Source organism: Diachasmimorpha longicaudata, chromosome 12, assembly GCF_034640455.1.
Source record: "Diachasmimorpha longicaudata isolate KC_UGA_2023 chromosome 12, iyDiaLong2, whole genome shotgun sequence".
In the NCBI taxonomy this organism is placed as follows: domain Eukaryota; kingdom Metazoa; phylum Arthropoda; class Insecta; order Hymenoptera; family Braconidae; genus Diachasmimorpha; species Diachasmimorpha longicaudata.
In genome coordinates this window covers 6,854,990-6,867,516 of record NC_087236.1, presented here as the reverse complement: position 1 = coordinate 6,867,516, position 12,527 = coordinate 6,854,990, and the positions used below count along the sequence as shown (strand labels likewise).

At 39.3% G+C, this 12,527-nt stretch overlaps 3 protein-coding genes across 12 annotated transcripts in view; 2 read left to right on the top strand and 1 right to left on the bottom strand.

The window, feature by feature from the left end:
* The first annotated feature begins 123 nt into the window (after positions 1 to 123).
* Positions 124 to 4,452, top strand: LOC135168081 (kelch-like ECH-associated protein 1B). 3 transcript variants are annotated; one of them, XM_064131954.1, is made up of 7 exons: positions 124 to 624; positions 1,653 to 1,981; positions 2,057 to 2,221; positions 2,375 to 3,063; positions 3,175 to 3,423; positions 3,505 to 3,803; positions 3,881 to 4,452. In XM_064131954.1, the coding sequence occupies exons 2-7, from the start codon at positions 1,682 to 1,684 to the stop codon at positions 4,066 to 4,068; spliced, it is 1,890 nt and encodes a 629-aa protein (XP_063988024.1). In that variant the 5' UTR covers positions 124 to 624; positions 1,653 to 1,681; the 3' UTR covers positions 4,069 to 4,452. The 3 variants fall into 3 exon arrangements, with proteins under 3 accessions (XP_063988024.1, XP_063988022.1, XP_063988023.1); XM_064131952.1 differs by having other exon boundaries at positions 124 to 867; XM_064131953.1 differs by lacking the exon at positions 124 to 624 and adding an exon at positions 958 to 1,099.
* A 1,778-nt stretch (positions 4,453 to 6,230) lies between these two features.
* On the top strand, positions 6,231 to 8,568 carry LOC135167928 (glucosidase 2 subunit beta). The gene is made up of 2 exons (XM_064131656.1): positions 6,231 to 7,113; positions 7,212 to 8,568. The coding sequence occupies exons 1-2, from the start codon at positions 6,231 to 6,233 to the stop codon at positions 7,883 to 7,885; spliced, it is 1,557 nt and encodes a 518-aa protein (XP_063987726.1). The 3' UTR covers positions 7,886 to 8,568.
* The window catches only part of LOC135167919 (uncharacterized), a 34,724-nt gene continuing 30,765 nt past the window's right edge, over positions 8,569 to 12,527 (bottom strand). For all 8 annotated transcript variants that reach the window (XM_064131638.1, XM_064131639.1, XM_064131641.1 and 5 more), the window contains 3 exons: positions 11,874 to 11,934; positions 10,251 to 11,662; positions 8,569 to 10,173 (listed from right to left, as the gene is read on the bottom strand). In XM_064131638.1, coding sequence (XP_063987708.1) covers positions 9,781 to 10,173; positions 10,251 to 11,662; positions 11,874 to 11,934 — 1,866 coding nt within the window. In that variant the 3' untranslated portion in view covers positions 8,569 to 9,780. The remainder of the gene's footprint in view (positions 10,174 to 10,250; positions 11,663 to 11,873; positions 11,935 to 12,527) is intronic.

The window sequence follows — 12,527 nt, the reverse complement described above, 5'->3', positions numbered from 1 at the left end:
CGTGATAATCGTGATTACGAAAGCGTCTTCAAGATGCAGTTCTCAAGCCTATCCCACACCCAATAATCTATCAATGCAGCGAAAAAAAATTGCCTGTGCTTGGCCTTGAGACAATCGGATGATTGCTGCTGCAAAAAACCATCGAAGGAGTAAAAATTATCAAAATAGACCGTGGAAATTATTTTTGTAGTTGCAGGCAGGTGAAAGTGCAGTCTAAGGATGACTCGTCAAAATAATAGAGAACGTAACGAACGTTCGAGTGGGCGCTAACAGTTGTTACGGTTGAATCTTTAGTGAACCACTGCCCAATGTTCAACCTATTCTACCTCTTTAATAATAAACAGTTAATTATTATTATTTACACGTAGGAGAAGGTGAACGAAGTCGGTACCATTTTCAATAATAATAATGGATTAATTATTGCGCAAGTCATTCCGGTGATCACGAGGCGTACTTCCACAGTTGAATAACACCCGCTCTTTCCCCCTTTTTTTCGTTTTATTTACACATTGAATGCTGAACAGTGAATCATTGAAATCTGGTGGTGTCAACAGCCGGGATATGAGTGAAGTTAAAGGGTCCAATTTTGATGTTTTGGAGGACTTGTAAAGTTTTTTATTGGCGGTAACTACATGATTTTGTTATCGTGTACGCATTGAGCTGTTATAACGATAGTGTGCCACGTGAATGCTTAGTTTTTTTTTTATTATTATTTCTTGGGAGACGTAATACAGCTGATGACAAACGTCACACATGAGAGCTAGAATAGTTGAACAATTCACGGTTTTTCAAGGATTATTCATGGTTATTTGGATTATAGCGGACAACTAACCTCAAAGCTCCAGACGCTGGGGACATTCCGGTGAGGTAAATTATTTGCTGTATTTATGGCGTTTGTTTTCGTGGTTTTGTGGAGGTCTTTACGTTTTTGATGAGCTCAGGCGATAATGGAGTGTGCGCGGACGTTGGGAATTTTAGCTGTTGATAGAATTAATGAATGAGAGTTCTGTTGTGTCACGTTTATTTTAATTGCGTGCCTAGCAATTACGAACTCCTCATTTATTATTCTGTTTATATATTTATCGTGCTGCTATATATGGTAGGTAATTTTAATTGTTTAGTGAAGGGAGGGAGTTGTTTATTGATGGGACTATGAGGTTATGGTCCAGCGCCAGTTAGGGTAAATAAAAAAAAATTCAACTGATCAAAAATGGTCTTTCCTGCTTTTCATCCTCTAGTTGTTTCGGCGGTTTAAGCGAGGGAGAGGGGGAGATGATTAGGCAAATGGAAATTTTCTATTCGAGTGTGATGTTTATTTGTAGAAATGATAAAAGGGGAATTTTTAATCAAGTGATATTTCCATTTAAATTGTCAATTGAATATTGAAGAATTGAAGGGTATTTGAACTTTGATAAAAAAAGAGATTTATAATTATAGATCCCGAGAAAAGTTGAGAATCATTCGAGTTTTTTGCACAAGTTAAATAACTGCTTTGCACGCTTGATTTAGTTTTTGCCTTATGTATGAAGAATCATCTTTTTTACAACTTAATGATTTTATTCGTTCTACATTTACAATGAAATTTTATACATTGAAAATAGGTTGTCGATTTTTTAAAATTATAATCTCCCTTTACATTACTTCTTGCCCAGATCTTGAGGAGTAACTCCCCTTAATATTAATGGATGGCGAGGAAGATTATTTATCACAAAATGTACCAAAAATCAAAATGGACCAAAAGACATTTGTTATTGGATCTCCAACTGAGCCTGGGACTGAGAACGAGTGGGAGAATGTCTGCAAGGACGAGACAGACCTCGGTGACATGACATTCTCAATGACTAATTATATCACTGAAGCTATGAAGATGATGTTTATTATGAGAAGCCATCACATGCTGACTGATGTCATTCTGGAGGTGGGCTCTGAACTATTTCATGCACACAAAGTCATCTTGGCAGCTGCTAGTCCATACTTTAAGGTTAGTATGACAAGGATTTGTGCAACATCTTAATGATAAATCAATGGATTTTTTTTTTCGTTTGATTTGCTATAGGCGATGTTCACAGGAGGGTTGAAAGAATGTGAAATGACAAGGGTAAAACTTCAGGGTGTCTGCCCAACAGCAATGGCCAGGCTCATGTTCTTCATGTACACCGGACAAATAAGAGTAACTGAAGTCACTGTTTGTTCCCTTCTCCCTGCAGCAACAATGTTCCAGGTATTCGACAAAAATGATATGTTTCATAAATTCATCTCTGGAATTTTAATGAAAATGACAGAGAATTGATGAGTATATATTATATGCAACATTTCTCTTGTCTTTATTGATATCTAGATTATTTAAAAAAAATTTTTCATCTTATTATTACAGGTGAATAATGTAATAGAAGCCTGCTGCGTATTTCTAGAAAAACAGTTAGATCCAACAAATGCCATTGGAATTGCAAATTTCGCTGAACAACATGGCTGTCACAATCTCCACCGCAAGGCAAATCAATTCATTATCCAGCACTTCAGTAGAATATGCCAGGAGGAGGAGTTCCTGCAATTGTCAGCAATGCAGCTAATATCACTCGTGAGAAAGGACGAGTTGAATGTTCAGGAAGAACGAGAGGTCTATAATGCTGTCCTTAAGTGGGTTAAGTACAATGAGGATGCTAGAGGTCCAAAGATGGAGCATATACTGCACGCTGTGAGGTGTCAGTACTTGACGCCGAGTTTTCTCAGGGAACAGATGAAAAATTGCGATGTACTCAAGAAGGTACCCGCCTGCAGGGAGTACCTTGCACAGATATTCAAGGATCTGACATTGCATAAGAAGCCTGTTGTTAAGGAGAGGACACCCAACACTCCCAGGGTAATTTATATCGCTGGGGGATTCTTCAAACACTCTTTGGATATTTTGGAGGGATACAATGTTGATGACAAAACGTGGACACAACATGCCAAGCTCATTGTACCTAGATCTGGTCTCGGCGGTGCTTTTCTCAAGGGAATGTTTTATGCAGTCGGGGGAAGAAATAATTCACCTGTTAGTAGGCTCGCCCCTGGGGATAACAGGTTTGTTTTTTATTCATTTTCCATTCAAGAAGAAACCTTAAATGAGTAAATTATTTCTAATTTTGTCTTAATCAAATTAATTTCCGAAAATTTTCAACCTAATTGTTACAGATATGACAGCAATTGGATTGACAGATACAACCCAGTGCAGGACCAATGGCGGCCATGCGCAACAATGTCAGTTTCAAGGAATCGTGTTGGTGTTGCTGTGATGGATGGACTTCTTTATGCTGTGGGAGGATGCTCGGGGCTACAGTATTATAATAGTGTAGAGTCTTACGATCCTGAAACAGATTCTTGGAGTAATGTTAAACCCATGCATGTTAAGAGGCTTGGAGTGGGTGTTGCAGTGGTCAACCGGTGATTAAACTTTTTTTTTTCTCCCAACAAAGTATTAGAAATTGAATTCTTTTAAAAATATTGAATATTTTATTATTCCAGGCTGCTATATGCAATCGGTGGATACGATGGGGCCAACAGATTAAATTCAGTTGAATGTTATCACCCTGAGAATGACGAATGGACGATGGTTGCACCTATGCAATCAAATAGATCGGGTGCTGGTGTGGCTAGCTTAGGACAATGTATCTACGTTGTTGGAGGATATGATGGAAGTGCTCAATTGAATTCCGTGGAAAGATACGATACCGAGACTGATCGTTGGACGTTTGTCAGCAGTGTTTCGATAGCACGTAGTGCACTTAGTGTTACTGTTTTGGACGGAAAATTATATGCCATGGGTGAGCTAGACTTTTTTCCAATTTATCAATAATAAAATGTATATAATAATAATTATTATCTATTATTATTTTTTTAGGCGGTTATGATGGCTCGGCAATCCTTAGTATCGTGGAAATATATGATCCTGCAACTGACAAATGGGAGTTAGGTCCATCCATGACATCAGCTAGATCAGGACACGCAAGTGCAGTATCCTACCATCATTGTCCCATAAATTGCGATCACTGGGATCTCAGCATTGGGCCAGAGCGTGCACCCTCGTGATATTCTAATTATATTGTTAAAAATCTTCACACTCAGCCACGCGAATAATACATTTTATTCTCGACGAAGTTCTCGTTGCGTCCAGTATAGTAGATTAATTTTTTATGAAGTTACGGTAGTAATTGTGATTGCCCGAAGTCAGGTACATAAAGATAGTAAAGGCATATTTTTAATCAAATCAACTGAGCCTGCGGAGTTTTATTTATGAGATTTTTTTTACCGTTTTCAGTGTATGTAAAAATGCATGAGATAGAAATGCCACTGTGACCACATTCCCACATACATACGCCCTTTTCACATTGTTTTTCATAAATAAAAAATATCATAGAACAAAACTGATGTAATAAAGAATATTTTTCAATAAAACAATTTTTGAAAAGAAAATTACATTGAATTTGCAATTTTTTTACCACATTTCCCAATGAAAAAATCGTCCATTTTGTAAAAAATATCCCTCCCCCATTTTTCAGTACATGATGTACATCATCCCATGTACACTATTCATTTACGTTCAAAATTTCATAAATAAATCTGATTTTTTTCTGATAAAATAGTTGAATTGAACGGTATTTCGCGCCACAATTGATGCGTGAATGGACGGGCACCTCCTTGCTACTTCTATTCTCCTGTTACTTTCAGCGATTTTTCGAACTGAATTCAACCCTCAATAAATGAATCTAGCGACAATTTTCGAACCAGAATTCGTCAATTGTATTAAGAACATATAATGTAGTAAGAGCTGGCACGCCCGAACAACTACTTCCTGCCCCATTGCATACTCTCCTGATACACACCACACCTCCCAGAATCGAATAAACGGCCCCAACGACGTTATTTCGACCAGAAATTTTTCACTTTGTATCAGGAACACATGATGCCCGAGTAGGTGGCACACCGGATTGCAGAATACCTCTTTGGATATGATGTTCCCCGGATACATATCGCACGTTTCAGAACCGAATAAACGGCCCCAACGACGTTATTCCGACCAGAAATTTTTCAAATTGTATCGGGAACACATGATGCCTGAGTAGGCGGCACACCGGATTGCAGAATACCTCTTTGAATATCATGTTCCCCGGATACATATCGCACATTTCAGAACCGAATAAGCGGCCCCGGCAACGTTATTTCGGCCACGATTCCTTTTGTGGTATCAGGAGCATATGATGTGTGAGTAGGTGGCATGCAAAAACGTAAAATGACTCTTTGGATGTCATGTTCTCCGGATACATTTGTCGCATTTTAGAACTGAATAAACGAATCCAACGGCATTATTTGAGGCGGAATATCTTCAGGTGTATTAGGAACATATGGTGTGCGAGTAGGTGGCACGCCCGGATAGGTTGGCTCTTTGGTTGTCATGCTCTCCTGATACATTTCGTATGTTTTAGAACTGAATTCAAGCCCCAATAAGCAGATGCAGCGACAATATTTGAAGGAAAATAGCGTGGGGTGTCACACGAGTGCATAAGATAGTAGTGGATAGCATGCTGGTATTAGCCTTTTCTCGTGCTTTGCATTCCTGATACCTATCATACATTTTAGAACCGAAATCAAGCTTCGACAAGCGGCTGGCATATTCTCTCATGTTGATGTCTCTTTCATATGATTTTTCATACTTGACATTGTTTTTTTAAATTCATTTTTATGATTGTTATGATTGAAAGAAAGAAAGAAAAAATTTGTTCGTTTGCTACTATGGAACATTGAATCGTAGTTTGGTGGAAAATATTATTTTAATCTGAAAATTTACATGTCATTTGTGGACATTTTTTTAATTTGTATATGTAGATAACCAACAGGTGATTACTTTTCGGAAAATGAACTAATCCTATGGTTTGTAGTAAATTTACACTGGTTTGTATTGAGCTTAATATATTTCGTTTATTTCTCATTGATTTTTACATAAATAATAAAAAATCTGTGGATTCTGAAGATCCCAGGATTCCGCCTGTGGCACAAAGAGGTCGCTGCGTATGTTGGCTTGCTGATGGTGTGGTTTTTTATGTGGGAGGAGGAGAGAGCATCGCTGAGTCGAGAACCTCAAATTCGGTAGTGAAAAACAAGTTTTGAACGGTGCTCCACTGCCTCAAAAGCCCACAAACTCTGTTGGCGAAGGCCCCAGAATTGACAATCTACCTGTAAATTACACATTTAAAATGTCAAATTATTTTCTACTAATAACAATGTCAGCGGTGGTTTTATCAGTGGAGATGAGCCACGTAGCCGGTACACACGTACCAAGACCCCGTGGCGTGGCGATATCAAAGGCATCACTCTACAATCCTGAGCGTGACTTTGAGTGTCTCGATGGCAGTCGTAAAATAAGATTCGACCGGGTAAATGATGATTATTGTGACTGCGGAGATGGTAGCGATGAGCCTGGCACGGCTGCATGTTCCAATGGTCATTTTTACTGCCAAAATGCAGGCTACGAGGCGCATTATATTCCGTCGAATCGTGTGAATGATGGCATTTGTGATTGTTGCGATACCAGTGATGAGTATGCCTCTGGTGCCAAGTGTATCGATAATTGTCATGAGCTAGGACGTGAAGCCAGGGCTGAAGCTGAGAAAGCAGCTGAAGAGGCCAAAGTAGGAAATCAAATTCGTCTGGAAATGTGCGCCGAGGGGAAAAAACTCAAGGAGGAGAGGGCAACGAAGCTGGCGAAATTGAAGGGAGATTATACAGAGGCAAAGATGATCAAGGAGGAAAAGGAAAATATCAAGAATCAGATAGAGGAGAGGGAGAGAGCAGCTCTCGATAAATACAAACCTGCAGAGCCTGAAACGAATGATGAGGTTAAAGAGGAGACACGTCAGATCGAGGCCGAGGAGTATTTCAGAATGGTTGATTCAGATGAAAGTGGTACTGTCACTGTCGCTGAGATACAAACCAGGGTGACCTTCGATCGTGATGGCAATGGAGTAGTCACTGAGGAAGAGGCCATGTACTTCCTCGGGAACAGAGATGAGGTAAATTTGGAGGAATTCTTGGAGAGATCGTGGGGGAATATTAAACCTTTCGTCATGAGAGAGCAAGGTTAGATTTTTTTTATTTGTTAGTAAATTTTATATGCACCTTAAAATAGATTATTTGAATCTCCAATAAAATTCTTATTTTTTTTTATCAATCTCCAGGTACTTTCCTCCCCCCAACTCCTCCCCAAGACCAGCCCGAGGATCATCTAGAGGAGCACTCAGACGATGAAGATGATGACTCAAGTGACAACGAAGAGGATCTTGACCATGACTACGAGCCTCATGTTGAGGAAGTCCAAAAGGATCCAGAGCCAGAACCAGAAGTGAAGTACGACGAAGAGACTCAGAGCATAGTGAGTGAAGCAAACGAAGCAAGAATTCACTATCAGCAGGCCGAGAAGGACCTCATGGATATAACAAACGAGATGCGAGACCTGGAGGCAAAGGTTGAGCATGACTATGGTCCAGATGAGGTATTTGCCAGCCTCGATGGCCAATGTTTCAAGCTCGCAGACCTCGAGTACATCTATTCGTTGTGTCTGTATGGAAAAGCCACCCAAAGTGCGAAATCCGGAGGCAGTGAAGTATTCCTGGGACACTGGTCAGGCTGGAGTGGTGTGGAACCGAGCAAATACACGCAAATGAAATACGACAGGGGACATACTTGCTGGAATGGGCCAGCTCGCACTGTCAATGTTGATTTACGGTGTGGCAAGGAGAATAAACTCATTTCGGCGTATGAACCCAATCGATGTGAATATGCCATGATTTTCACAACTCCTGCTCTTTGTGATCCCAGTGTTGAAGCACAGAGTAAGCACGATGAGCTGTAAACGAGAATTGTACACGATTTTTCTTGCACCAATTAGCACACAAATTTGTCGAATCGATTGACTGGAAATTTTCAATATTTCATCGATTTTTTAAATGATTACATTTTTGAGTGATTATTCATAGGTCAGTAGAGGACTTATTAGTTAGATAAATCTTCAATGGTCAATTTAATTCTTGAATCACAGCTCAACATTTTCTAGTTTATTGATTGAATGATGTATTTAAAATATTCAGTCGATTATTATTGAAGCATCATCAACGATTTTGGTTGACCTTTACGTATTGAATAGAAGTGAAACGTATTTTCTTCACTGTAAAATGAAAAACTTAAACTTACATCATAGATTAAATGATTGTTGTTGAATGTCATTAATGCGATTATCGGATCCACTGTTACATTCCTCTTTTGTACATTTAGAGAGGTTGATTCTGGGTGATCATTCGGAAGAGAGACTACAAAATGAACGGGTGAATGTGTTTAATCATTAAGGTCCTGTGATAGCGCATTTGTTCTTTGGTTCTCATAAATACAACTGAACCTTTTTATTTCCCCTCGAGGGAGATGGATCACTGCATGATACTATTATTAAGTATTTTGTAATTTTTTAAATCTCTCGGTGATCCGAGGGTGTCTGCAGGGAACCAATAACCTGAAATAAAAATTGAATTGAGAACCTTTGAATATTGTTGTTCATTTAATGGGGTTTATTTTCTTTTCTTGTTCGTCGCCTAAACATTCAGTACAATAGTTATATATATATATATATATATATATATATATGTTTTTCTTTCTGATGAGTGCCTAATAGCTCTTTTTGTTTCAAATTATGATTTTATCGATGAGAAAATGATCATACCTAAGAGATTATTCTGTAGGAATCAACAGTTTTCACAGAAAAATGAATTGTCAAAAAAAGATATAAGATTTTTCCCTAGACCATCTTGTTATTATGATAAAGGATTTTTAATTTTGATTCATTATCTTGCCACTTAAAAAATCCAGTATCTATCTGAATCATGAAACCATTCAGAAATTGATTTCAGATATTAATTCCGTCACCAACATGCAGCCACATATTCCAAAGAATTAAAAAAAATATTCCGCGAAAATGCTTCTCATGGAATTTTTTTTTTTCATTTTCAATATATTCTTCATTATATTTACAGTCATTCCCGCTGAGAATTTGAAACAACATAATATATTCCATAAATCTGTGAGCCTCTAGTCTTTGGCTCATAGAAGGGTAACCACACGAGTATCATATTCTCCAATAATCCCTCGCATTGATAATAATTTACTAATTCAAAAAATAATCCAGTAGTTTCTTCAAGTCCAATTGTCACCTACTCATCTAATCTCTATTTACACATCGATAGAGAATAATTACAGTAACGATACGTTGATAAAACGGTACAGTATTATACATTTACATTTGAAAAAAAAAATCTTTCAAATGTCTCTTTTATTCGATAATAGACTTGTTATTTTATTTAGGCAACGATGAGAATAGATATGGAGATGACAGGCACTTAAATAACTTACGTTCATTTCTTTATCGTTCCATCTGTCACAAATTACATATTACATACATTACATTTACATTCGTAGAAAAACAAAATGATGACATTGAGAGTGAACAGTACGATTGGTTAATACAATAGAATGACAGTTTTTCATTCTGTTTTGTACATAATTTTGACTCGTGCTCAGCACGTGGACTAATTAGGCGTCACTTAACTGGTAATAATTTCAATTATGTTACTTTGATTTAATGTACAATTTGCATTGCGAAATATTTAATCGCCATAATAGCAAGAATGCTTTACTTACATTTTTTGAGGCCCCGTAAATTACCTCATTGTTAATTACATCAAGTTGAGAACTATTTGAAATTTATTTTCCCAACTTTTCGAACATGATGAGCTTCTCCTTGAAGCTCTTGGTATCAGTCGACACTTCGGATATATTGCCATTTAACATATTTTGGAGATCCTCATCGTTTTTGCTCGATAAAAGATTGTTGAAGAGTAATTTGTTGTCTTCTTGTTTGATGGGAGATGTTGGGGGTGAAGCGAGCTTCTTCTTGGGAAATTGAGATGAGTTCCGCTGATTGTTACCGTTGTCGGATATGCGACTGACGATTGTCAGGGTCAACAGCTGATGGATGTCGAGGTTCTCTTTTGATTCTGATGCCTGACGCCAGTAGCTTTTCTCGGGCGTCTTTGAGTCCTCTGGAGTCGCAGTCACTGCAGTCGCTGGCTCTGACTCTGGTTTGATCCATGAATCCTGGAAGCAGTAATAGAATTTTATCAAACTATTGACAAATTTTCTCTGGGAAATAAATTTGAAAATTGAATAAATACATGTTTATCATGTTTTTCCTCATGCAGCATCTCTTCTTCGCGTCCCTCCCGTTCCTCATCCTTTTCAAGACTGTCTAAAGTCTCAGTGCTGTCAGATTTATTTCTCCTCTCAGAATCCAGAGTATCAGTGCTACCTAATTCCGAGCTCTCCGATGACTTGTGGACCCTTGATTTCCTTCCAAAACTCTTCTCCCCCTCCCCCAGTTCATCCCTTGGGAAGATATCGATGACGGTTGAGCTGGACACTCTCTTCGGTCGCCTCGACTTCCTCTCGCTTTTCTCCTCGGTTTCAAAATTATCCGAGCTCTCCGAGGAGACCCTCTTTTCCGACCTCCAGCCGTACTTGGCGAGATCCAATCCTCCCCTGTTCCCATCCAAACTAAGTTCCATTGCCTCGAAGCTTTCGCTGGACTTGGAAATAATTTGGCAGTGTCTCTTACCCCGTGAAAGGCTGACATCAGAAGCACTATTTCTCTTCTGCTTCTGGACCTGCTCAAGATTTTCGAAATTCTCGGATGACATGGACATGACTTTCACACCCCTTCTAGGTCTCATTTCAAAGCTACTTCGCCTCCTTTCTATGGAGTCATCACTGGTGAGCGCCTCCAGGACTTCCAGACTGTCCGATGATTTTGAAACAAGGTCAGAAGACTTTGATATTGGAAGAAGGAGCCTTCTAGCCACTGGTCTAGGCTCATTGTGTTCGATGAGTTTGTCGAAACCCTCGGTCGATTTGGAAATGGCCGTTGGCAGTCGTCTGGGCATCGCTCGCATCTCCACAGTCTCCGATATCATGTCGAAGGCCTCGCTCGACTTGGACATGGAGGTCTGATGTCTCCGCACAGATGGCTTCACCCCTTCATGCTCGGTGAGATTATCGAAGCCCTCAGAGGACTTTGAAAATGAGTTCTCGAGGCTGTCTGGGGACTTTGACAGTCTGTTGATGGATCTTCGTCTTGGGAGACGAGACTCCAACTCTTCGAACACGTCGGATCCTTTGGAAACTCTGTTCGAGGGCCTTCGAGTCACTGGCTTCATTTCCCTGATCTCTTCATTTTCTGAAGTATCTTGTGTCGTTCGCGCTGTGGAGTCCAGGCTGTCTGGGGAGAGCGATACTACACTTGCCGGCTTCCTCGGTAATTTTGACTCCAATTCCTCGAAGAGCTCGCAATTCCTAGACAGACGACTCGAGGACTTTCGCAGGATGGAAGGGGCCTTTGGCTCCACTGGTGAACTCCCTGTTGAACTTATTATTGGCTCTAGGCTATCCAGGTTGTCGGAACTCTCAGAGATGATGGTTATAGTGGAGGTGGAACTTGGGATCGGCCTTCGTGGAGGCCTACGGTTCTTTGGGCGAATCGCTATGCGGTGGTGGGCTGCTGTGTGACTAAGGCTGGCACTTTCCAAATCAGCTGTTGATTAAAGAGGTTTGTGGAAGCCGACGATGTGATAACATTTGGTTAATTCAGGGGAAAAATCTCTGAGTTTTTGAGACATCAAAACTATCTATCACATCTGTTAAACAATACTCGAATAGAAAGTGTGAATAATATTGAAGAATTGAATTTAAAAATAGGCCGAATAATTTTATGGTTTCCTTTGTAAAAAGAAGTGGAAACTTACGTAAATCCTCCTTTGGCGTCGCTGTGATCCTCTCCACAACATCCTGCTGTGTTCTCGTAACCTGTACATTAAAAATGAGAAAAAAAAATTATTAATTTTTTGTAGGAAAGAGTAACACCAACTGCACAAATTACACAAACTAAAACTTCAAGGAAAAGCAAATGAGCGCTTCTGAAGATGATAATCTTTAGTCATTTTCTCCATTTGTTTCAGTTGCGTCATCGAGATGTGCTCGACTGCCCTCGTAGTTTTCATTTACTTTTTTTCACCTTTTCCTCAATTTTGCACTTTTGACAGCCAGTGAGCGGAACTATTTTGCAAAAACTTTTTCTTTAATGTTGTTTTGTTGATATTTTCAAAACTCGTTCAATGACATTGAAACTTTTGGAGTGGTTTGGAAATGTCTCATTAACGGTACAAACTTCTACAGTCCTTCTGTGTATTTGGGTGCTGCTGATAGGTGAGAATGACAAGGAGGGAGGACTTTGAATTCGTGTAGGGTACCACTTAACCGCAATTTGAGGGAGAAAACCGGTTACATGGACCAATGCTGAATACTCTGGGAGACGTACGTCAAGAAAAGAAAATTGCCCAGCTAGTCAACCAACGTGGTGAACAATTATTAAGTTCGATTAGCCGAAATTTTTCAAGTTG

Excerpts from the sequence above, each read along its gene's own strand:
- LOC135168081 (XM_064131954.1), top strand. The coding sequence starts at position 1,682 with ATGGATGGCGAGGAAGATTATTTATCACAAAATGTACCAAAAATCAAA. Across the intron at positions 3,064-3,174 it reads CTCGCCCCTGGGGATAACAG|ATATGACAGCAATTGGATTG; the intron begins GTTTGTTTTTTA and ends TAATTGTTACAG. Across the intron at positions 3,424-3,504 it reads GGTGTTGCAGTGGTCAACCG|GCTGCTATATGCAATCGGTG; the intron begins GTGATTAAACTT and ends TTATTATTCCAG.
- LOC135167928 (XM_064131656.1), top strand. The coding sequence starts at position 6,231 with ATGTCAAATTATTTTCTACTAATAACAATGTCAGCGGTGGTTTTATCA. Across the intron at positions 7,114-7,211 it reads TTTCGTCATGAGAGAGCAAG|GTACTTTCCTCCCCCCAACT; the intron begins GTTAGATTTTTT and ends ATCAATCTCCAG.